The sequence below is a fragment of the Xenopus tropicalis genome, chromosome 10, assembly GCF_000004195.4.
Source record: "Xenopus tropicalis strain Nigerian chromosome 10, UCB_Xtro_10.0, whole genome shotgun sequence".
NCBI lineage: Eukaryota > Metazoa > Chordata > Amphibia > Anura > Pipidae > Xenopus > Xenopus tropicalis.
In genome coordinates this window covers 26,663,761-26,689,692 of record NC_030686.2, presented here as the reverse complement: position 1 = coordinate 26,689,692, position 25,932 = coordinate 26,663,761, and the positions used below count along the sequence as shown (strand labels likewise).

The 25,932-nt window shown below is 41.4% G+C and overlaps 1 protein-coding gene and 1 non-coding gene across 5 annotated transcripts in view; both read right to left on the bottom strand.

Annotated features, from left to right (window-relative positions):
* The window catches only part of aatk (apoptosis-associated tyrosine kinase), an 82,168-nt gene that overhangs the window by 1,329 nt on the left and 54,907 nt on the right, over positions 1-25,932 (bottom strand). For all 4 annotated transcript variants that reach the window (XM_004918564.4, XM_004918565.4, XM_004918566.4 and 1 more), the window contains 9 exons: positions 23,524-23,642; positions 18,959-19,046; positions 18,027-18,160; positions 16,011-16,095; positions 14,331-14,452; positions 12,711-12,860; positions 4,181-7,025; positions 1,072-1,204; positions 319-558 (listed from right to left, as the gene is read on the bottom strand). In XM_004918564.4, coding sequence (XP_004918621.2) covers positions 319-558; positions 1,072-1,204; positions 4,181-7,025; positions 12,711-12,860; positions 14,331-14,452; positions 16,011-16,095; positions 18,027-18,160; positions 18,959-19,046; positions 23,524-23,642 — 3,916 coding nt within the window. The remainder of the gene's footprint in view (positions 1-318; positions 559-1,071; positions 1,205-4,180; positions 7,026-12,710; positions 12,861-14,330; positions 14,453-16,010; positions 16,096-18,026; positions 18,161-18,958; positions 19,047-23,523; positions 23,643-25,932) is intronic.
* mir338-1 (microRNA mir-338-1) lies at positions 17,612-17,689 on the bottom strand. Its single transcript, NR_049650.1, has one exon. It is a non-coding gene; the product is annotated as a microRNA mir-338-1 (primary transcript).

Here is a 25,932-nt window from a genome sequence, read left to right as displayed (position 1 = left end):
GGACTCAGTTCTTCATTCTTATAGGAACACTTTTGCTTCCCCTTTAATACTAGCATTTTAACCAGGAAAAATTCACAACCACTTTTTACCCCCTGCACTTATTTTAGGTCAACAAGGTTACTTTAATAGAAATAGACCCTGAAACCAATTCACTTCTACAGACCTCCATGTTGGCAATTTCTTAGCATAATTGTCTAAATGTGTCTAATTCTTTCCAAAGCTTTCAGATCATCTATATGCTCTTGATACTAAACAAAAAATCAGGTTGTTGGCATTTGACCACATAAAGGGGCCCCGGTTACATGTTCCACATCTTACCTCCCACAGATTTCAAATCAGAATCAGCCACTTGAGTGATGGAGAAGCGGGACAGGGAGGTCGGAGACACGCTGAATCTAGAAAACTGAACAGGCAGTGCTGGCTTCTGGATGGGCACAGGGGCAGGGAGGCTGGGGCTGTTGTTCTCTGACTTTACCATTTCCGGTGACAGTGAGGTTACAAATGAGGATTTTGCTTTTGTGAGATGAAAGTCATCTTCCCACTCAAACCCAACACCTTCTGAAAAAAAAAGAGTTACATACAATCTGAATGCTCAAACATAAAAATGAAGTTGAATTGCAAATTATTGCACAATAATCACTATACTAAAAACAAACAGTAACGACAATATATTTCAGAGCATTAAAATGTCCGTGCTGTGGTGAGGTTGCCAAATGCATGAACTTTTGCCCAATCTAGCCACCTGGCAGTAGGCAAATCTCTCTGATCTCATGGATTGGCCCCCAGACCAATAAAGGCAAATGCGTTGGGAGAGGAACAGAACAATAGGCCAAAGTGTTCTTTTCCCAAACAGGCCTTATCATAAAAGATAATTGAATAATAAAAGAGCTTTTTTATTATGTGTTCTGAGAATACTTCAAACTCCAGGTAAATTGTCATCATTTATTTATAAAGTGCCAGCAGGTTACTCTAGAGCTGTTCTTCTCAACACTCCACTCCTTTAAACTCTAACCTGTAATGTCCCACCTTGCTTATATAGCTAATAGCTATGGAAATCATTTTCTAACTTACTTTCTTCCAGAAGGGTTCCATTCCCAGGCTTCACACATGCTCTCTGTTCCACCTCCTGTTGCACAATGCTTGGCCCATTATTTGGAGGTGTTTCTGGGAAGTCCTGCTCTGCTGGCTCACGCGTTGGGCTCTCCTGAAAAAAAAAAAATCACAGTATTTTTACAAAAATATCCCAATGCCCTGTATGTAATAAACTACTGGTATATCTGCATCTATTGGCACAACATACAGATATACTACATGCTATATAGATACTGTGGGGCAGATTTATTATGCTGTGTAAAAAACAGAGACAAAATTGGACAGGATTCACTGTGCAAAAAAAATCAGCAAAAGTTCTCCATTTATTTTTACACCGTTCTCTTGACAGATTTTATTTTACTCAGCATAATAAATAGGCCCCAATATGTACTATACAATAGTGTGTGGAGATACCTTCTAATTATGTCAATCAGCTATTTAAACTACATGCATTATTGCTGACACAGGTGCAATTACATCACACAATGACTTTCTGCGCTTCCTACTTTGTGGCAACAGTTTGGGGAAGGCTCTTACATGTGTCAGCAGGATTATAACCTCCTGCAAAGAGAGGTTCACACAGAATAGGGTTGCTGAGATAGGAGTGGAACAACTTGAATGCCCTGCGCGGAGCCCTGACCTCAGTCCACCTTAAGCAAAATGAGGACTAGCTTGGTATATTAGTGAGTTGTTGTATAGGCAGGTGTCCACATACTTTTGACCACATAGTATACCAGTTAGTTATAACGAGTGTTTGACAGGTTATTTTACCCAAAGCTTTTGGGTTTAAGGATTAGATTTAGTATTTATAAATTCAAAGGGTGTGTAGTAATATGATCCCTTTCTAGTAAGCAATAGCAATGTATAAGATATTCTTTTACTAGTATAGAGCTATTAGAATAACGAGCATAATAACAAGAGTAACAAGCAAAATATCCAAGGCTATTGTAATACTAAAATATACAGTTAGTATTGATGTTGGTATATATGGTTTATGTATGTGAGTGTATAGATAGGTCAGTATGGGTCTGTATGTGAGTGTATAGATAGGTCTGTATGTGAGTGTATAGATAGGTCAGTATGGGTCTGTATGTGAGTGGATAGATAGGTCAGTATGGGTCTGTATGTGAGTGGATAGATAGGTCAGTATGGGTCTGTATGTGAGTGGATAGATAGGTCAGTATGGGTCTGTATGTGAGTGTATAGATAGGTCAGTGTGGGTCTGTATGTGAGTGGATAGATAGGTCAGTGTGGGTCTGTATGTGAGTGTATAGATAGGTCAGTATGGGTCTGTATGTGAGTGGATAGATAGGTCAGTGTGGGTCTGTATGTGAGTGGATAGATAGGTCAGTATGGGTCTGTATGTGAGCGGATAGATAGGTCAGTATGGGTCTGTATGTGAGTGTATAGATAGGTCAGTATGGGTCTGTATGTGAGCGGATAGATAGGTCAGTATGGGTCTGTATGTGAGTGGATAGATAGGTCAGTGTGGGTCTGTATGTGAGTGGATAGATAGGTCAGTGTGGGTCTTTTTGTGAGTGGATAGATAGGTCAGTATGGGTCTGTATGTGAGTGGATAGGTCAGTGTGGGTCTGTATGTGAGTGGATAGATAGGTCAGTATGGGTCTGTATGTGAGTGTATAGATAGGTCAGTGTGGGTCTGTATGTGAGTGGATAGATAGGTCAGTATGGGTCTGTATGTGAGTGGATAGATAGGTCAGTATGGGTCTGTATGTGAGTGGATAGATAGGTCAGTATGGGTCTGTATGTGAGTGGATAGATAGGTCAGTGTGGGTCTGTATGTGAGTGTATAGATAGGTCAGTATGGGTCTGTATGGGAGTGGATAGATAGGTCAGTATGGGTCTGTATGTGAGTGGATAGATAGGTCAGTATGGGTCTGTATGTGAGTGTATAGATAGGTCAGTATGGGTCTGTATGGGAGTGGATAGATAGGTCAGTATGGGTCTGTATGTGAGTGGATAGATAGGTCAGTATGGGTCTGTATGTGAGTGGATAGATAGGTCAGTATGGGTCTGTATGTGAGTGGATAGATAGGTCAGTGTGGGTCTGTATGTGAGTGGATAGATAGGTCAGTGTGGGTCTGTATGTGAGTGTATAGATAGGTCAGTATGGGTCTGTATGTGAGTGGATAGATAGGTCAGTATGGGTCTGTATGTGAGTGTATAGATAGGTCAGTATGGGTCTGTATGTGAGTGGATAGATAGGTCAGTGTGGGTCTGTATGTGAGTGGATAGATAGGTCAGTGTGGGTCTGTATGTGAGTGGATAGATAGGTCAGTATGGGTCTGTATGTGAGTGGATAGATAGGTCAGTATGGGTCTGTATGTGAGTGTATAGATAGGTCAGTATGGGTCTGTATGTGAGTGTATAGATAGGTCAGTATGGGTCTGTATGTGAGTGGATAGATAGGTCAGTATGGGTCTGTATGTGAGTGTATAGATAGGTCAGTATGGGTCTGTATGTGAGTGGATAGATAGGTCAGTATGTTTGTGTTTGCTGGGTTCACTTGGAAGGGTTGAACTTGATGGACTTGATGGTCTTTTTTCAACCCTATGTAACTATGAATAATTATGGCATCTAACAGGTGAAAAAAAACAAAAATAATAAAGACTCCAGCACATGGGCATAATGAAAAAAGGGGATAACCCCTGTGTTTAATTGTGCATAGCCAAACAACATTTTGGGGGTGGGCCCCTTCGTCTGGTCTGACCTGACATCACATGATGAAGGGGCCCACCCCTGAAACAATGTTTAGTTTGGCTATGCACAATTAAACACAGGGGTTCTCCCCTTTTTTCATTATGCCCATGTGCTGGAGTCTTCCTTTTTTAGTCTTTTGTGGGGTTGCCGTACCCCAATACTTCTTTTAGCACTGGGCTACTTAGTTTGGAGAGGCCCACAAAATATGGTCAAAATCTCCCCTAGAATTTAGCACTTACTAAAATGGTGCACGATTAGCACCAACTACCCTTCAAGCTTGTGTTGGTCTGTTAGTAGTTGTGAGGCATCCAAATATGTGTTGAAAAGTAATTCTTTGCGAAGAACTACTTCTTGCACTGAAACATACCTGATCAAATAAGTACACAGTGACATCATCATAAAAGGACACCACTTTCTTCTTCCTGTCAAAGTCAGTGCAGACTGCTTCAGGTAAGAAGCTGGGTGTCTTCAGAAGACTTCTAAGGTGTCCAGAGCTGCCATTATCTGTTATGACAATGGGAATTATGCCATGCTCTTCCTCACTTTCCTCGCTGTGTTCCTGGATGTTATAGCACCTGAGTTCTTCATCAGACTCATCACTATCTTCACTTTCTTCATCATCCTCTTCATCCAAAGAATCTCCACCTTTACCATCTTTACGAGGAAGAGGAGGGGAAAGGCATTTTGTAACGTGGTGAGTACTCAGAGTGTCCTTGTTGCAAGAAATCACCTTTTCTTCCATTTGAAGGCCAGTAGTGAGGGTGATACTACCCAGAGTCCCTTGCTTAACAGTGCATTCTTTTGTCAGGCACAACTGAACTGGTGACAGTGTGAAGGTCCTGTGTGAAGATGACTCTACAGATGAAGGCAAAGGAGAAAGTTTTTCAACAGAGTGTTCTTTCTGACATTCAAGACCTAGCCCTTCATCCACTGAGTCTTGCCTCACCATGAGCTGGGGCTGAACTAATAAACAGTCTTTTGGCACAGGTAGAGAAGGTAGAGGTGAACTGTTATCTGGGATTTCCTGGTGCTGAGAAGTTACTGAACCCTTTGTATCAGTTTTTGTATCATCAGAACACTTTTCTAGATTGCAGTCCTGAATCTCCAAAGAATCTTTTTCCTTAGTCACCCCATCTAGTTCTTGATCACCATCAACTTCTTCTTCTTCCCGGGTAAACGACTCATAGTCAGAAAAGTATGCAGAGTCTCTGTATGGATTCTTGGCATCCAAGCCTTGTAGATCACTGCTTACTGATCTAGATATTGGCATTTCTTCTGACCCAAGACCAGTTTCATGATTTCCCTGGCAATAAGTATCAGATTCTCTGCTATCTGTAGGTTCTTTCAGTACAAATTCTGGTGACTCATAGTTTTCAGTATCATAGCCACTATCTAGAGCTTTGTGCTGCCCACAGGGGGTGTATGTTCCGAGGCTGAAGGCCTCACATGAACTGGCAGTGGAAGGCATATCCAGAGAGTCCAAAGAATCTGGAGTGCCAACCTGCTTCTGAAGAGATCTAAAAGTTTGAACAATATCGCCCCTTTCACTGGAAAGATCAGTAAAGACCCCAGAGGTAATCTCCATTGTGTCTTCATCATCACTCTGATATAAATCTGTAGGGAAGGATTCCTCAGGGCTTTCCCTTTCTTTGATGGGTGAAATACATTGACCACTGAATTCATCTGTCAATATCGGTGAACAGATCTCTTGAGAAACATAGTCCCCTTCTTTGGATATATTAAGAGAATGCATGGCTTCTGGTTGTGCAGGGGCAGTACAGTACCCTATTATACTAGCACCAAGTGGATCAGTTTCATGCTCAGACTCTCTGTCAGCATTAGTTTGATGCTCCATAGTAGAAAGAAGGGGTTCTATATATTCTGTGTTCTGGGTTATTTTTAGGTCACTCAATTTTGCTTCTAAAGGCGTTAAAGATATGTCAAGGGTTTTTCCTAACCAATCTTTGAATTTCTCACCATCAACCAAAGTTTTATCATGGCATTCTAACTCTGCCAAACATCCTGTAGGCTCTCCTTCCCCTGATTCCATGTTCTGCCAAGATTCAGGACCATAGGGTTCTTTGTCGACTTTCTGGGAATCGCCAGAACGGCGATTGCACCAGGATGCAGAACTGAAGTCAAGAGGAGTAGTGGAGATATTGTTGTTTGAGGAGATGTTTGATGCCCAGTGGGGGGAAAAGGCCACTAAGTGAGAGGTCACAGTAGGTAGATCTTCCTGAAATTCATTATACTGTTGGGTTTCTCCTTCATTTTCAAGTTTCAGTGTTACAGAATCTACTTGTGTTTCACAAACATTAGATCGTGTATCTTCAGATTCCGAATTCTTTAAAAATGCCACTTGTGCTGAGCCTAAGCTAGCCTGACAAAGCTGCTTCAAATTTGGAGCGACCCCTAGGGGGTCCAAAAATGCAACTGAGCAACATTCTTCTTCTTGTGAGGGTTCTTTCACATGAATCTCTTCTGATGTATCAGCCATTTCAGAACACTCATAGCTTTTCTCTAGAACCTTGTCCTGTTTATTACTGCAGATTGTTTCATCAGTTAAAGGCTCCATAGATAAAGAAATAGAAGGGCTATTGTCACTTAGATCCTCCTCAGTATTCTCCTTTTCTTGTATAGGGTATTCTCCATATTGTGGGCTGCAGTTTTGGTTAACATTGCTGCTTAAAGGTTCTTCAATACGAATATAATAATCTCCTGCCACTGATGGGCTGTGAGCACTAAGAACTGGAACTACCTCAAGTGGACAAGGACCAGAATTTCCCTCCTTACTTTCATAGCACGATGGAGATACTCCTAGACTCAGCCTGTCCCCAGTACTTGAAGTAAAGTACATGTCTTGGTATGCCGGGCAGCCTGGATTTAGAGGGTACTGTTCATGTTTGCCACTCTCCCATTTGTATTCAAAATTTAGTCCCTGACTAGTCTGAGTAACAGTTAGCACATCATCACCATCAGTGTGAAATCCATCAGAGGAAAAGTGCTCGAGCAGTGGGTATGAAGAGAGTTCAGTCTCGTGATGACTACCGCTGCCTGTGCCACCAGTAGGCTTCATAGAATTCCACCGTTTCTCAAACTCCTCCTCCAGCTCGCTGGTTCCTTTCACAGTCAGATAAGAAAGCAGAAGATGTACCTCCTCTGCAGTTGGTCTCTGCTCAGGTTGTAGCCAGCAAAACTGCATTACCTCAAACCTAGAATATAATACATAATTAAATTACTATCATGAGGCTTTACTTCGTATTGTAAAAAAAAACACAATTTAACATTAAAAAATGTGCCTGGTTTGTAATACATTGTGCACAGCAGAGGTTTTCAAACGGTAGGCATAGCCCACCTAGCAGGCCCAGCCTTGAGCCAAATTTGGGTAAGATCTGGGAAGAGTATTTAGTCGCTGTGCTGCAAGCTACTAGAACTATTGAAGGGAGTCTCTTACAATAATGTTATATATCTGACTTTATGAGTTAATGTTATGCTGTATTTCCCTATGGCAAGATTCCCCCACCACAGTTACATTTCAGAATCCACCTCCCTATATTCTACATTGGACACAGGACATTCTGTAACACATCATGGAATCACATTCTAGTACAGTATTAATGATAATAATGTTTTCAGCTCATACTGCAACTGTATAAAATGATGCTACATTTCCATGTGTCAGCTGTCAATATGCCAAGATGGAATACACCATCTTTAGATTTCTGCTCTCTGAAAAGTACTTCCCAAACTGGGAGACTGCTCTTCCTGACAAGACAGAGAGTGGCTAATAGGATACTCTGCTTAAAATGCAGTTAGGTTGCGAATTGAGGTAAAGGTTTATTTTGATAACCTGGGTGTGCCTGAATCTACAGCAGTGTGACTACTAAAGCACTATAACCTTCTAAACAAATGGGACATATTCACTATTGAGCATCTATTGGAATGCAGTTGATGCTGATGAACGTGGCGTAAGTAAATGTACAATTGGACTCACTGTGTGCCACTTTATTCTACTTAATGCACTGGTTTTTTTTATTAATCGCCCAAACTACAGTAGGATTTAGTATAGATTTTCATTATTATTTCATTTGAAATGGTGACAATTCAAGTCCAACAGTATCTACAATACCATCATACACTGCACATGTGTACCACTCTCTATACCAGTGCTGTCCATAAACTTCTTTCACATATGAATGAAAGGAGATATCCCTTCAGTGACCACCAACCATTTGGGTTTTTGCTGCGTTACCACCATTAATGTGGGGATAGTCTTAAAAACTCTTGTGATAACATGGGTGTGGTTTGAAGTGGGTGTGGTTTAAAAATGGGGAGTGGTCAAAACTGGCTTCAATTATCGGCCCTCCAAATTTCAGCCCTCGGTAGCACAGAAGTTGGACAACACTGCTCTACACTATGCATCTATCCTTTTCAAGAAGAGTACATTGTGCTATAACTCATCCGTGCCTCCTTACTATACATTCTGCAGAGGTGCAACTGTGTTTTTCTCTTGTGACCCCACAGGTGGAATATTATTTGACTCAAAAATCACTATTCCAAGATAATTACTTTGGAAAACCAGCTAAGAACCAGCTTTTCTACTACTGGATATGGGATGTTACTTGGCACTGGAATTGTCGGTGGCAGTACATGACTATAAGCTTTATAACTGCATGTCTGATATTAATATTTAAAATAGCCTACAGACTTATAACACATAAGTGGCTATGTTTGTACTAACTACTACAATTTAAACTATATCAATAGATGTGTAATCATTTCATTTTTATTGTCTTATTAATATAATGTTGTCTAATTACAAAGCTCTCTAGTATCTGGGCACTAATAATTCTATTAATAAAAATTCAAAATGTTTATGTTTACAAGAAGGTTTGATAAATGTGTCATGAATGGGGAAAATATCAGACTGGGGGGACTCCCTAGTTCAATATTTGCTAAATCAGCTCTATTCCATAAGAAGTAAACTGGGGCTGTGTGGCTTGATTTAACCTCATTTGTTGTATAATATCAAATTATTGATGCCTTAATGAGACCAGCATTTGGCATTTTCCTGATGGCAAAGTTACCATTCACTTCCCATAATATTTCCTCTGAAACATTTATTTTAGTCCTTGATTAATAATGATTTAATTTACAGATGCATTTCTATATTTATAGCACATTTTTTCCCATATGACAAATATTTCCATGTTTCTCTGGAAGTTATTCCACTGGGTCCATGAAGTACCCTGACCTCTCTTCTAAGTATAAGTTATTATTCCATTTTGAGCACCTAGTAATACATCTAAAATGCACTTTTATTTCCATGGTGGCTGGCCTATGATAAACACCTGTTTCTCTGGTATTTCTCTTGTTCCAGTATTTATTATAACGGAATATTTTTCTAGTAATAACATAACTCAGTACATGTTCCAGAGGATAATGTGTATTTCTCTGATGCTAATAGGTTTGTTCTATATAAATCTACAGTATGTTCATGTTTCTATGGTGATACCCACAAAGCATGGGGTTTTCTGATATGTGTCTGTTTCTATGGTGACACCTTATAAGGTATGGATTTCCCCCATATACTCTGTATGCCTCTAAGATGATAATATGGGCTTTCATTGCAGGTGAATGTTTCTATGGAGATATGTATGGATTTTCCTATGGTGATAGCTCTGTAGTATGGATTTTCCTTAGTAGGGCCATAATGTATGTGCATGTTTCTCACAGATAATGCAGGGCTTGTTGTCCTAAGATATACTTGGGAGTATCATCACATTAAAGGCTTAACTGAGTGTTAAAGACGTCAGAAGTGACTTCACTCATTAGGCTGTGTTGGATTTGTACACAAGCACCTCAATGTGAAAACTGACGGTCTTATGTGGTAACAAGGGCAAAGATCTTTTCTATTCTGTTAGCCCATAGCAATCAGATACCTGTTTTATTTCTTTTATTTTTGATGAAAACACACACGCACTAAATGCATTTAAATGGGTTCAAAGTGATACTGACAGGCTTCAACAATTAATGTCCATATCATTATATTTGTAAGCTATTATATCTGTTAGTGTCATAGTATTGACTGCTGGGCTTTGGCACATTTGATCTCCACTAGTAGCAGCAATCAAAACACAAGGGATCACCGTGATTTGTTTCCACTTATAGCAATGGAAATTACCAGGTGATGTTCTTCACCTACTTTCTTCAATTAACTGGAACCCATTTATAAACACTGGGCAAGTAACTCATGGCAACCAATCAAATGTTTGCTTTCATTGTTCAACCTGCAGCTGGCTGAAAAAAGCCCATCACTGATTGGTTGCTATGGGTTACTGCTATTTGCCCAGTGTTTATAAACACTATCACAATCATTGGTGTTTGACCACCACTATACCTGTATACACAAGAGCAACATGGGAGGCACCAGGGGTCTTTTTTCATCCCCTAGCTCATGTACTAAGAAGATCAGTCCTGGATGGTGCCGTCCCCAGCAAATCTGACTTATTTAATTATTGAATTAATTGTTCATTTTTAAATCAAATTTACAGCATTCTCTAAAAACTAAGTGCATTTCTTTTCTACTGATGAACACAACAGAATTGAGTGTGCATTGACGCTGTTCACAAAGGTACGTGCCGGGGTGCTCCAGCCATGGGGCCAATTGAGAATCTTGTATCAGACAGCAGCGCCCTGCAGGTTACATGGGGTGGCAGAAAGCTACTCCTGGTAACTTTAATAAAAAAAAATGTAGTTGTGTTTCGTTAAACCATATAACATGGGCAAATGTACAATAGTGAACTCTGGAACTATTTCTACTCTGGACCTGGTGATTCCAGGGTGCCCCTAGCACGTTGCACCCATAGACACTACTGACTCTTTGCTGCTTATATCCATGCAGGATGCTACAACTTGAAGAACTTGAACTTGAATTGAAGAACTGCAAATTGGCAAGTTATTCATTAATTTAGCATGTTGAGGGCCTCCTTTTTTTAGGATTTTGTGGATAACAAACTCTGTAACTCCAGGGTGTATCAGTCAGTAGTTACTAACACAAATAAAGTAATGTCTCGAATAAAAAACCTGAAGGATAAAAACCTAATCTTACTCTCTATAGATTCCTGTGTAAGGCCTCACCTAGAGTATATAAATAATAGAGTAGCACACACCCATAGTGTGTACCATTCAACATTTAGGGCTTTGGCACACGGGGAGATTAGTCGCCCGTGACAAATCTCCCTGTTCGCGGGCAACTAATCTCCCCAAGTTGCCATCAGTTGCCATCCCACTGGCGAAAATGTAAGTCGCTGGTGGGATGGCAATTCGGGGAGATTATTCGCCCGCGAACAGGGAGAATTGTTGCGGGCGACTAATCTCCCTGTGTGCCAGAGCCCTTATTCATAAATAAATATATTTTTGATGCTCATCAGACAATTCCTGGGTCACAATGGCACAGGTCTCCCAATACACAGGCGGTATGGCATGTACTCTGTGCAGATAGGATGTAATCTCAAGTGGTGTTCCCACTGGAACTCGAGATAATAATTTGCCAGCTAATTACTAACGCGTTTGGTTGGAGCTCCTGTTTAACGTCATCAGAGTCAACAAGTTAAGAATGCAGTTTTGGCCCCAGTCCAACTAAACTGCTAAAAGGTATAGAAAAAACTATGTAGAAAGATAACAAGACTGGGGTTGTTTTCTTTCTAGAGAAAATGTGCCTGCGAGGAAACATGATTACTATCTACAAGTACATTAGATACAATTATAGACAGATAACAGGGGATCCTTTTTTTCCACGATCTTAGAACAAAAAGCCAACTCTTTAGACTTGAGAAACTGGTTTCATTTGAGGCAAAAAGAGGTTTTTCACAGTGACAGCAATGAGGTTGGGGAATGCCCTACAGGGTAATATTGTGCAGCCAAAAACTATTGGTCTCTAAGGCTACAATTAAATTGTAATTGATACTTTTCATTGCTCAGAATTCTATTTAGCCCCCTTACTTTACATTTTTCTATCTTTTAGTCAATCCCCTGCCTGGTTGCTAGGGTAAAATTGGACCCCAGCAACAGATAGCTGCTGTAATTCCAAACTGGAGAGCTGCAAAAAAGCTAAAAAAGCTAAATAACTCAAAACCACAAAAAAATAATACATAAAAACTGAAGTACCCCTTTAAGATCTACAATTAGTTTAGTATAAGTATCAGTATATATATATATTTTATATATGTAATCATACGGATATGTATGTGTATATATAACCACTTGGGTTCAGGAAGGAATGGACAAGATGGACTTTTCAAACCCAGTTTAACTATGTACTGTATGCCATAAGGTAGTGCCATTATTGACAATATGCAAGTGACAAAACAACCAATAGGAAATCTTGCTCTACAGCTTGTGAATGATTCAGAAAATCATCTGCGGCTTAGCACAGGCCCACAATTAAACAATTATTTTTTTAAAAACTGCACTTGAACACTGGACTACATTTGTATATTAGTCCTTGTATGTTCCACTACTGTAATCTGTTTGTTTTGCTGGTAAACCCCACATTTCACTTTTGTGAACGCATCAGGAATACACTTGAGGGTAAAACACTGGTTATATAAGAGCAACGTTGAGTTAACTCCAAGAGTATATCTGATATTCTCTATATAACTCTAAGTGTATCTGATATTACAGTGTTTTCCTAATTAATCTACTGTGAATAAGCAAAGGTACTGTATGTGCATTTCTCTGCAGGTAACTGTGGATATGGATTTATGTTTCTGTGGTGATAAGTCCTGTTTATGTAATGTCATCTTCTAACTTGTAGAATAGATTCTGTTTATTTAGCTGTTTTTTCTCTGCTGCTAATGTGATGTGTAGTTTGTGGTAGTGGGCAAGATTCTCACCAGCGGTCCGAGAGCAGATGTTTAAGTTGAGGCTTGGGCAGTTTGAGTTGCTGTTCCTTGATGACATAGCAGAGGACTTGGCGATCAGAATACTCAGGGTACGGCTGCCTTCCCAATTCAAACAGCTCCCATAGAGTAACACCCAATGACCTGTGGGGAACAAGGATACAGTCAGAGGAAGTGACGACATGCATGTGAAAACAACTGAACACTGGGAAATGAAAGCACTTCTAAAGGAATCCAATTTATACTGCTATGCCTGTTTGATACATCTTCCTAAAGCCCCAGGTATATTCAACATCTTATTTGTAGCTGTGGGGGTGAAGGGCTTTGGTTGTATTTCTGTTTATCATTGGTAAAAAATCTTGTACTGGAGAAGCTCATGTTCCTTGAGTGCCCGACCCCTAACTCACAACAACAGTCACGTCCCCATCATTTGTGCATGTTTCCTCCATGCACACATATTCCATATTAGCTCTTTCACACCTTATTAAACAGCAGTGCTTTATCCATCACCCAGAATGGTCCTTTTAAGGTACCCTTAATAATACAGTTCAGCTTGTCCATTATTTGTGCAGTGTAATGTCCATAGGTTCCTACCTTTTGCTCTCCCTATCCCTTCTTCACATCATTCTTTCTTTTTTATTGTTCAGGTATATGTTATAGTTTAATATCACTGTGCTGTACATGTATCAATACAGAGAGGCATATTATGCTGGTCAGAAGATCAGTAGCTCAACATATATAAATTGGGGTCCAGGTGTACATGCCCCAGACTATCATCATGGGGTGCTGACCAGGAATAATATAAAAGTTGGGCAGGCATTCAGGAAATCCTGCATAAGTGCCTGCTTAGCTTGTTTATTATTCAATCTACATGTCTTACCAAACTACCACTGGGGACCAAAGATCCACACAGTACATATAAAAAATGAAAGTGTGTCTGACAGCTGAGAGTGTGGGTTACATGGGGTAATTTGAAAGGTACCACTGGGGACAAGAGATAGTAATAAAGGGTACCTGAAGTTGTGTGGATTTTTGTGCTATTATGTGACATATTTGGCTGCTTAATGTCCTTAATGTGCTGTGCTGGTGTGTTACTTTCTAACAGCAACCTGAGTCCTCACCACGTACGAACCCTCTCACCTCTCCCTGCCTGTCTCTCTCACACAGAGGGAGCCCATCTGCATACATTTAGCCCTTCCTCACCCTTCTGCTGTCAGCTCTGCCCTCCCTGTACCTGTAACTGTATCTCCAATACTCACTTATTGGACACCTTTTGTTCAGCTGCTTTGGATTTTAGGTACTGTACACACATTCCCTCCCAGGCTGCTATACTTTTATCAACTTCTTGTAAGAGTGGCCTGCCATCAATAGAGAAGCGGCACAGAGGATCTGACAGGGGCCACACCTGCGTAATACTGATGGTTAGTACCTACTGTGCTCTACCCATGTTTATATAAACAGGATTTTGTGTTCCACATCCTTCATTCTACTCAGAAGATAAGTAAGGGAAAAAGAAAGAAGCAGCTGTAGTGAGAAAAGTGTGAGTAGCCAGAGATCCAGGGAGTGAATGAGAGAGTCAAGAAGGGAGGGTGACAAGACTATTTTATTTCTCACCAGATGTTGCTGGCCTTGGTCTGATCCACCACCAGCAAGTTCCCATGCACCTCGTCGATGAGCTCCGGCGCAATCCAGCGCAGTGGCACCCACAGCTGGTCCGACGTCACAAGGTAATCATCCTGCCAAGCAAAAACATAGTTGCCCGCTCAGCCACAGCTTCAGGCTCCCCCTGCTGCTTCCTCCTTCCTCCCCCCTCCCCGAGGATCAGCAGACGTCTGACTCACCCTGACAGGGAGAGAGAAAGAGAGCAGAGAGTCCCCTCCTCCCCCTTGGGGCAGAGACGTGCTCTGAAGTGGAAGAGTGCCTACCTCCCCCTCCTCTTCCTTAATCCGGGCAGCTTGCTGCCTGCACTGGCACAGGCTGGGGACAGCTGGCACCGCGCCAGGGTGTTTGGTTACAAACCACAGAATGTGTGTAACATAGTAACAAGGGTGCCTGAGTGTGAGGCAAAGAAACAAGGCTTCCTCCAGCCATTCCCAGTCCTCCTATGTGCAAGGAAGAAGCTGCAGGGACACTTGTCACTAAGAGTCAGTCCTGCAAGGCTTGCTGGGAAGCGCTTGTTAGGCCTGGAGAGATCAATCAGCCATGTCCAACCTGTGGCCTTCCAGCATCCCAATAACCACTGAACAATGGACATGCCTGATGAATTCACTGAAAATATCTAAGAAATGTTACTTAATATAATATATGCCTTTAACTTGTATCTATGTCCTTTCCACACAAGTGGTCCTTGTAATGTTGGGGCCCAGAGCAAAGTGTACTGTTGCCCTAAACCAGGGATCCCCCAACCTTTTATACCCGTGAGCCACATTCAAATGGAAAAAGTGTTGGGGAACAACACAAGCATGGAAATGGTCCCTGGTGGTTCCAATACAAGCAATAGTTGGCTATTTAATAGCCCCTATGTGGAGGGGCAGCCTACAGAAGGTTCTGTTTGGCATTATACTGGGTTTTTATGCAACCAAAACTTGCCCCCAAGCCAGGAATTCAAATAGAAGCACCTGCTTTGAGGCCCCTGGGAGCAACATCCAAGGGGTCGGGGAGCAACATGTTGCTTATGAGCCACTGGTTGGGGATCACTGCCCTAAACTAAAACACACCTAGTGCTCTTTTTGTATAGCACTCTCCCACACTGGTTTGCCTCTATGGTAAGTGATCTCTCACTGGTCCCAGGAGTTATGCCTACTCAAGTGCATCAACAGTAATTAGCTTTGTATATTTACTAATGACCCATGCAAGCAAAACTGGAATAAAAGTCAGTGAGGGGCTGAGTGTGTCTGAGGCAGAACACCCTGTGTACCCTGTATATGGCCGGCTCATCTGCCTTCTCTCTCCCCTTCCAGCTACACTTAAGTGGAGGTGCTTTAGTTTTGTTTTTGTGTCATTTGTAAGGCATTAGAGAATGTTCCCACACACCTATAATTAGGCAGCTCACAAAACATCTAACTGCAAGGTATACAACAAAATATTCATTTGCTACAAGGCAAGCAGCAAACCCACTGCTATGATCATCTTCCCAAAGCAATGTTCCCAGCAATTTCTACCAGCAGCTGGCAGAAAAGCCCTGGGGAAAACAGCTGCAAGCTACAATTTGGCTAGTTTGGAGTTAATCAAATGAAAGGTTTGTTTTCACTGAAAGACAGAAAGAGTCATGTTTGAAAAACATCCCTTGCTCACCCTGTACTTGGAATGCGCCAGTCCGTAGTCCCCAATTTTCACGGTCAGGTCAGCGGCCAGGAGACAGTTCCGAAGGGCAAGGTCACTATGGGTGGGAAAAAAAGGACAGAGACAGGTTTGGGTAAGTGAGACTTAAGTGTGTCATTGTGTACAAAATACTTGCAACAAGCAGCAACAGTAAGTTGTTGCACCTGCAGTCCTTTAGTTGTTAACAAACAAACCAGATGGCTGTCCGGGATTTCTGGGAGAAGTTAATTCTGGAAGAATGTAGGTTTCCTGCTGTAGCATCTCTCGTAATACATTGCTGGCTATGCTGGCTTTCATAGCTTAACCCATCTCTTGCCTTCAACCTAATGGGCTACTTGCGCTGTGATCATTTAAAAGAACAACCTAGTCAGGAGCATCAGTGCCTGCATTCAGTTTGTGGGTAGAGATGAGTGACTCTGTTTGTACTCCTCTAACAGTTTAAAGGAACAGTTCAGTGTTCAGACTGCCCAAAATAAAACATATTTGTAATATAGTTAGTTAGGCAAAAATGTAATCTATAAAGGCTGGAGTGAGCAGATGTCTAACATAATAGCCAGAACTCTATTTCCTGCTTTCAGCTCTCTAACCTGTTCGTTAATCAGTGACTTAAGTGGGGGGCATATGGAACATAACAGTTCAGTTTGTGATCATGCAGGTCAGATTCAAATGCAAACTAACTGAGCAGTTATGTCCCATATGCCCCCCCCACCTAAAGTCACTGATTGGTTACTGACAGCTAACAGCTTACAGAGCTGTAACGGGAAGTAGAGTTCTGGCTATTATGTTAGGCATTGCCCACTCCAGTTTTTATAGATGACATTTTTGCCTAAATAACTATACTGAAAACATTTTATTTTGCACAGTCTATTTTACCCAGTTTCATTTTAACACTGAACTATTCCTGTAAGCATAAATATCTCAGTACAGGCTGTACCTCGCCCTACTCTCTGTGCCTTGGGCACTACACAAACAGCAGCCTCTGAGCCCATCCCGTGCCAATGCACAACAAGCTAATTAAATGAGAAACAACACATTCTGTCTGGGACTGTGTGCGTATTGAAATAATTCCTACAGGGCTGTGATGTATAAGTGTCTCTGTGAGTCACTAAGAAGGTACCAGGGCTAGCCAACCTGCAGCAAGCCAGCTGTTGTGGAACTACAACTCCCAGTGAAACCTCAGCTTAGCCTTTGAATTCTGCAAGTTGTTATTCAACAACAGCTGGAGGGATAGAGATGGCTAGATTTCCTGCATTGTTCTGGGCACTTTGTCCTCCTACGCTGACCCTAGAGATGTAAAGTCAAGACAGCAAGTAATGGGGGTAGCTGAACAGCTATGCCAAGCAGATAGTGATCAGATAAGACAAGCTGGATTTAGGAGAAGTGGTTGCAGTGGGAGCAGATGGTGTAGAGCAGAGAATAATGGTAACATTTAAGACAGCGAGCCAGCAGCCTATGAGAAATGTCACTATTCATAGAATGGTGCAGCCGGCCCATAACAGATACTTGAAAGGGAGAGCTGGGATGGTATCACGGGATAGGGCCACACACCCTTCCGATGGACCAGGAGCAATGTGTGCCGCCTGCAACAAAATCACTGATGCTGGAGCATGTATGTCCCACTCATTCAGCATCAGGATATTGTTCCAGGGGACAAACCAAAAGAGGCGTCCAGAGGTGTGCGAGAGAAACTACTCAGTCTAAAAGCAATGGAAGAAAAGTAATGAGACATAAGGGACCACAAAGGATCAGGTTCACTTGTAACATAGCATGTACTACAGCTGGGACCACTCTCTTTAGCTGTTGATAAACTGCACTTCCCAGCATCCCAACAACATCCCAATAAGTTTAGCTTGAACTGTAGGACAATTTCAGCTGAGAAGGAGAGGAGGGTTACTGAAAATCAAACCAACATCTAGGCAGACACACAGGTACCCCTCTCTTACACAAAGCAACATTAGTACCTCTGCTGCAGCACTTTCCCAACCTCACCTGTGAGTATAGTTATGCTTGTGCAGATGGAGGAGCCCACAACACACCTCACAACCCATTCTCTGCAGAGTCAGGGGGTCTGGGGCTGTTGATTCAGAGGCAGCACAACTCTGTAGATAGTCTTTAAGGTCCCCCTGAAAACACAAAGCATATCATATAAGAGCCTTCTAGATATGTCTTATTCATGGTTCCAGAGATGGCAATGACCAGGTCTATTGAATACATTACAGCAGATTTTACTGCAGCATTAGAGATACAGTGGCTTGCCCTTATTAGATGCAATGTACTAAAAATATATGGTAAGGATGGACAGAAGGATATAATGGAACAGTAAAACTTGGGAGGTTGCTGACCCCTTGCAACCAGGTGATAATTGGCTGCAGCAGCCTGCTGGGCTGGGTAGCATTCAATATAGCTTGATAACACATGTGCTACTTTAACTGTTGTTAATGTCTCAGCAAAGGGTGTTTTCTTGCTTACAGTCCCAAACACCTGCTACATCTTAGCTCCTTAGTGTACAGGCAGTGCAGCGGGTAGTGCTTAACCCAGCCTGTTTGAATACAGCACTTGCAGCAAGTTTTAGAAGCTGCCACTAGAGTGTTTGTATTAAATGTCAGTGTACCTTTAATAATGACAAGATTTGACCTTACTGAGACATGCCTGGTGCTCCGCAGAAGGTGTCAGTGCTTCCACCCAAGGCAGAGTTACATAAGGTGCCAGCAGGAACTTGCTTATTTCTGATTATGAGCCAATAAACAACCCCAGCCACAGAACTCTGCTTTGAGATGCTCCATGGTTACTTAGAACCCCACAAAGCCCTGAGTACAAGCCCGAGTCATACACTTTGGGTTCCACTGCAGTATTATATTTGCTTAGTGGCTCTGTATAGCTTCTCCACCTAAATGGCTGCTATGAATACCTCACAAACTTACCAAAGGGCAGAATTCCATAACCAGCAGATAGGGAGTGATCTCTGCACACTGGGAAAGGCACTGCAGCAGATTGGCATGCTGAAGCACTCTGTAAAAAGAGAAATGGGTATATTATTGTGTGTTGCTAGCATGCTTGTGTGCCAGATGCACAGTACAGGAGTTTGGGAGGGGATTATTGTCACAAAACCAGCAGGACGCAGTACAAATATTCTACTGTTCCAGGTCAGTGATAGCCGCTAATATAGAGAAAACAGCAGAACCAGAGTAGAGAAAAAAGCTGCGTAACCGTTTTCGTATCTGACATATTTATGGTTCCTGAAATAATAACAACCCGTTTAGTAGATGGTGATTGATTGTCTATCAGGTTATAAATAAAGTTTCATTATTCTTAGAAACTTGTTAGAACTTTGCTTTGGGTACAAGCAATACAAGTTTCTCTTCAGTTATGTCGCTTTAGTATTGATTGATTTGCTCCTTGCCTCCTACATCCTGGTAAATTGCTCAGTTAAATTCTTTACCTTGCAGCAATAAAAAAAGAATGTGTGTGTGACATTCCTTTGGGCTAATGCTCCACAGGGAGATTAGTTGCCCGCGATAAATCTCTGCTACTGCGGGCAAAATGCCTTCGCTCCCCAAAATGTACTTTGCACCGGCAATAATGTGAACGGCCAGTGGGAAAGAATATGCATCGCTACATCACCCTACGTTTCTAGGAGAATAGTGCTAGGGGATTAGTGCTGGCCTACAGCAAATCAAACACATTATAGTGGCCTGGACTGGATATAAGGGTGCAGCCCTGCTGATGTAGATTGCTTCTTACGTCTTCCATGTGGACTAAAGCCGGCCATGCACGCACCAATAGTATCGTACGAAACCTCATTTTATATGATATTTGGTGTGTGTATGGTGGATTGACGTGACAACCATCGCAAAGGCTGCGGATATCGGTCATCTCGTCGTTCGGGTGGGTTTAAAGATTTTGATCTGGCACCGTTGAAGGAGCCCGAGCAAAATCTACGTTAAGGGCTGAATCGGCAGATGGAGGTAGAATTCCTATTGTTTCTACCTCCATATCTGATGATTCAGCCCTGAACACCAGTGGAGAGTACGAACAGGAAAGAGCGTAATTGCTATGTGTATGGCCAGCTTAAGCTTTAGGAAAAACTGGACACTGAGAATTTGAGGGTAATAGGAATCCAGTTGGTGACCAATAAAGACAGATATTTTACAATCCCAGTGGTAGGGATGACTATGTTTTTTTGAGCTTTGCTTGCAGTTGGGAAGCATTTAAGACAACCTATGGTGGCTTTCGCTACATTGGCAACTAAAAAATACATATGGCTGTTAAATAAACTTTGCCTAATTAGGTGATTTCTCTGGTTCTACTAAATTTTAATAGTGAGCTTGGTTCTATGTGGTTTAGAGGCAAATTGATCTTTTGGGATAGGTTAGTTGAGTTTATATCCCTTAAATAGGGGTAATTCTTTCATTTGTGCAAACAGTGCAGTGGTACTGAGGCCTGGCAGGTTTAGAGGGGGGTTATTATGTTTGCTGATGGATTTGGGAGTTAAGGCTGATGTCCCATGGGGCGACTAATCGCTTTGAAATGCAACCATAGGCGTCATTGGTGGAAAAAAACCCTTTCCATCACTTCAGTATTCCTCCTGCAGGTAACTTTGTGTGGCTTTGGAAAACCTAAGCGATGCCAAGGGCTTTCCACTGGCAACTCCTATTGGTAGAAAGGCATTTCTTAGCAGTTAGTTGCCCGCAATAGCAGAGATCTAACACGGGCAAATGCTCCATGGGACATCAGCCTAAAGGGAAATACTACCTTACATAAGTGCATCTTTGTTTTCAGCACAGCCATGCAGGTCTATAAAAAAATTTCCTATTTTGTTGCTCTGCTCTATTCTGCAGATCCTCCCACGATACTCAGTTAAATGACAATGCCTTATTATTGTCTGAGCTGATGGGTGGAGCAGTGCCCTGACACAGAATAATGTGCACATTTCACTAGTACAGAATAAAAATACTTAGCAACACTTAACTGTGTTTTCATGAAAAATAAGGGTAATGAAAAGGGAATTTTGTTGTTATGTGGCCACAGACCCAGGGTACAATGAACAATGAAAGATACACATTCATAACTTGACTATACTGGCCACCCCATACTAACCTACATTAGAAAACACTAGCACTGATAGCCAGGTTGCATAAACCTCAAAATCTGTCTCTCAGCACTGGATTCCCAGATGTTGCTGGACTACAACTCCTATCATTCTTTAACTGAAAATCAAGGGTTAAAGTATTTGATTGTAGTAGTACAACAACATGTGAGGTTAGGAACCGGGGTTGTTTATAGGTGGTAATGTGACCCAGGGCTCTATGTATAGGTAGGGCCAGCCTTTGGCTGTGCAGCTGTAATATAAGGAGGCATGAAATACTGATAACATGATTGTGTCGTCATTAGGGTTCAAATAGATTTTTGTTTTGCTTCATCATGTCCAAGCCTTTAGGAAACAAACATATAAAAGCCATTCTTCATAAATATTATGAAAGGACTCCCATTTCTGAAATATCCTTTTTTAAAAGTGATTGATAAGCAAAGGAAAGGGAGCATTTTACCATTTTCCAAGACAATTTGGCCACTGGAGGGCAGCCTTTCATTTAAAATGATGCCAATGTCATCCAAAATTATTTCCAACAGTACAATGGCACATCCTACAAATATGAATAAATCCCATGCTTATATGTTTTACTAAATATTTAGGATCTTAAATTAGGTCACTAATTTCCCACAAATGAGATTAATAAGATAAATACACACATGAAAAGACAGCAAAGCACTTATAAAAATGGCTACTAAACATTTAACCCATTGAGTGCAGACCACTTGTTAATCCCACAAGTGGGCTAAGTTGCCCAGTTTGTGATCTGCACTAAACAAACAGGACCCCTGTAATATTTAGCCCCCTGTAATTGCACATAGGCAGTTAAAGAAAAGCAGTGTGAATGATACATTTTCCTGTGCTGCTTTCCAAATGTAACTTGATAACATATGATACAATGCATAAAAAGTAGAAAATTAGTACAGGAATGTATAATCTAGAAACCCTTTATCCATACAAACTAGCTCTGCCATTTTACTAACTGTATTGTCTAAATACACAGCTCTTTATTCTCCCCAGATTCTCTGTTTCTCTGTAAAGGTGGCCATACACGCACCGATATTATCGTACGAAACCTCGTTTCGTACGATAATCGGTGCGTGTATGGCATGTCAGCGAGCCGACCGATATCGCAGGAAGCTGCTGATATCGGTCGACTCGCCGATCGGCCAGGTTAGAAAATTTTGATCGGGCGCCATAGAAGGCGCCTGACCAAAATTCTCCCTTCAGAGCTGAATCGGCAGAAGGAGGTAGAAATCCTATTGTTTCTACCTCCTTACCTGCCGATTCAGCCCTGAATGGTGTGTGGCGGATCTGACGATGTTTCGTGCGACCGACGGTCGTACGAAACATCGTGAGATCGCCACGTGTATGGCCAGCTTAAGAATAAGAGCTATTATAGTACATTTTTTTAAGACAGATTTTAGGCATGGTTGGTGTTACATTCAGAAATCCCTGGTCCTGAGCATTCTGTATAAAATGTTCCCATCTGTATTTATCTTGAAATATATAGGTAACTAATGTCAGAGCAGAAGCCAGGTATTTGGTGGATAATAGAGATACAGAATAACAGTGCTCTCTGCAGGACAGAACATCAACTTGTACAATTTGTAATTAATTCTGAAGGGCAGTGAGACACCAAAGAAATGACTGTATGGCCTGGCTGAACACTGCCTGTCCTGCAACTGACAGTTCTGCAATAAAGATTTATTAAGCAAACCAATTCATAAAGTGCCTTTAGTTTGATGTATTAATCTAGGCACAAAACAAAGATAAGTACAGTTCTTTGTATTACACCTTGACCATTAGAGTCAATTGCTTATATGTGAGCAAACGAACAAAGGACCTTATACGCACACCCTTAACTCTCCTCAAAAATTTGCGCTCGGTGCTCACTGCGGGGGGATCGGCACCCTCCCAAAAAATCCAAATAGAAGAAAGCAATGGCACTCAAGAGCTGCGAACGGGACTAGCCCTTCAGATACTTTATTGCGGAAGTGCAACGTTTCGGGCAAAACAACCCCTTTGTCAAGCATCACCCTTGACAAAGGGGTTGTTTTGCCCCGAAACGTTGCACTTCCGCAATAAAGTATCTAAAGGGCTAGTCCCGTTCGCAGCTCTTGAGTGCCATTGCTTTCTTCTATTTATATGTGAGCAAAGCCATAACTTGTTATATTTCGGGATATGTACTATATACATAGTGACAGTGAAAGACACAACTGCTTTGAAGTAGGATGCAGGGACTTAATGTAATTGTTTCATCTTAAAAATACCCCATATCTATTTGGATTGCTTTGCGTCACACAATGTTTGGTTGATTAGGACGTTCTGGTTCTAGACATTCCTGCATGTTGCTGACTGTACTTTTTACTAGCAGATATTATTATTAGTCCATACCTGTAGGGCTGTGTCTCTTCTAGGAACAGCATCTGCTCTTGCACACTGGCACTGACCTTCAGCTCCTTCACCACCACCTGGGTGCTGCTCAGCCCAGAATTCACCTCTCCAAGCAGGACCTGGGGCAGGATACAAACAAAACTTCATTTATGTGTCAACTCACCCATGCTAATACAAAAAACACCAATGCATTAAAAACCCTTCTGTTTAATTAGCTGCTCCATATTTTAAGGTCTAAAGCTGTTCATACATAAGCCAACCCATACAGCAACCAATCAGCCTGCAGTGGCTGGCCATACACATGTATGATCTTTTTTCTCATGTTCCATTCTCATTTCACCTGGTGCAGCACCATGCACTGGCAGACATGATTTATCAGCAGACTGCATTTTTAAGATATCTGATTTAGTAATGTAAATACAATATTGTATGAAAGCCCCCCTCCCCTTCTGCCGCTTTAATTTTGCTTGTTTACAATGGAGGGATGGAGGGACAGTGAGGAGAGGGAAACAAGCAATGAATGACTGCGGGAGGGGGGCCCAGGGCTTCTTAGTCACGTGACTGATCTGATCAACAAACCCACTGATACCCACAGTACAACATTATTGGGATCATCTGTCCAACACAGCCACATACTTATTCCAAATCTCAACTAATTCAACTCAACCTCAACTCAACCCCCACTAGACAAAAAACACTGTACAATGTGTAACACAGTGATATAGGCTATACTACTCATACCATACATACAATTCAGCTGCACTCTATATTTTCTTATTAAGGGGGTAGAAGGGGCAGAATATTTCATTGCAGATGTAGAGCAATGCCATACATTTATTATCAATCTGTTGTAAATCTTTGTCTTGTTTTTAATAATAGCGTGAACATTTTAATGTATATTTCAAATGAATCTGTATATTGCAATAAACTCTGCATATGCCAAAGGCAGTTTGGAACTGTTTCCTCTGTGTGCCAGTCTAGCATCTCTAGCTGCTATATATGTCACTATAGGGATCTGCTGCACCACCCAAGTTCTGTTTTTTTACTTTCTACATATGTTCCATGCTTCCCCCCCCCATATTTATTAGCAAAGGCCCAGGGGAAATTTTAGAAACCAGGGTACAATGTACTAAAGTGTGGTCTTTACACCTAGAAAATGTATAGAAACATACTGGGGGAATGTATTTCTTAATACTCATGTGATCATATCTACATTCTTTTCAGTAAAAAAAACTGCAGTTCTGTTATACTTTATGGCAGGAATTCTGCACTGCAGACAAATATACAATCTTAACAAGACAGAACACAAGGTTACATCTTATCTGAAAAGCATGCTAAAGAATTCCAGGGCTGAAGGCTGTAGATGTACTGGTATAGGCAGGGCTGGAACTAGGGGCAGGCAGAAGAGGTACCTGCCTAGGGTGCAACAATGAAGGGGTGCCAGGTTGCCCTGCCACTTGTTGTTGCATGGCGGGAGCAATAACCCTGCAGGGAGGCTGCAGGTGTTATACTGGGTTTCCTGGGGTGCCTGGTTAGCTTGGCCTGCCCCTGGCTATAGGATCTGTTATCTGGAAACCCATTATGCAGAAAGCTCTGAATTATGGGAAGTTACAGCTCCAACAAACTCCAATTTAAAAACATTATTTACTTTAAAATAATTTTCATTTTTCACAGTAATAATAAAACTGTACCTTGTACTTCGATATTAACAGTCCTTTTGGGTTTAAAGGGGACCTGTCACCCTAAGAAATAATTCCAATTTTGTTTCTATTGTGTTTGTTAAGCAAAATTAACTTCACTTACACTATATTAATGATATAAATCTTGTTTCCTTCAGCCTTGGGAATAGACAATCACAGCCAGCAGGCAGCTGACATTTTGTGGGCACTGTTATTAAGGCAAGCTTTGTATCAAAATCTTGTGTATGTGCCAGAATGGGGGACCTGATGCCCAGGCCTATGCACTGGCTACTCAATTAGATGGTGAGAAGCTAGGAAGAATGTGAGTGCTGAATGGAAAGTTTAAGTAATTGTCTGCCTAAGGCATAGAGGCGGGGCAGGCAGTATATGATTGACAGCTGGGATTTTTAAATGCCTTTATAATGGGTTTGGATGTGTTAATATAAAAATGAATTTTGGTTTCATGTTTAATTTGAAAAGGACTTTTATTATACAGCTTTTCATGTCTGGGTGACAGGTTCACTTTAATTAATGTTTAAAATTATTTTTTAGTAGTCTTGAAGTATGTAGATCCAAATTACTCCCTATCTGGAAAACTGCAGGTTCAGATTATTCAGGATAACATGTCCCATACCTGTATAAATTAAATTCAGTTGTATGGGGTGAGCCACACAAGGTATTTTGATTGGCACCATAGACTAGAGACCAAAACACTGCAAATTACTGCAGG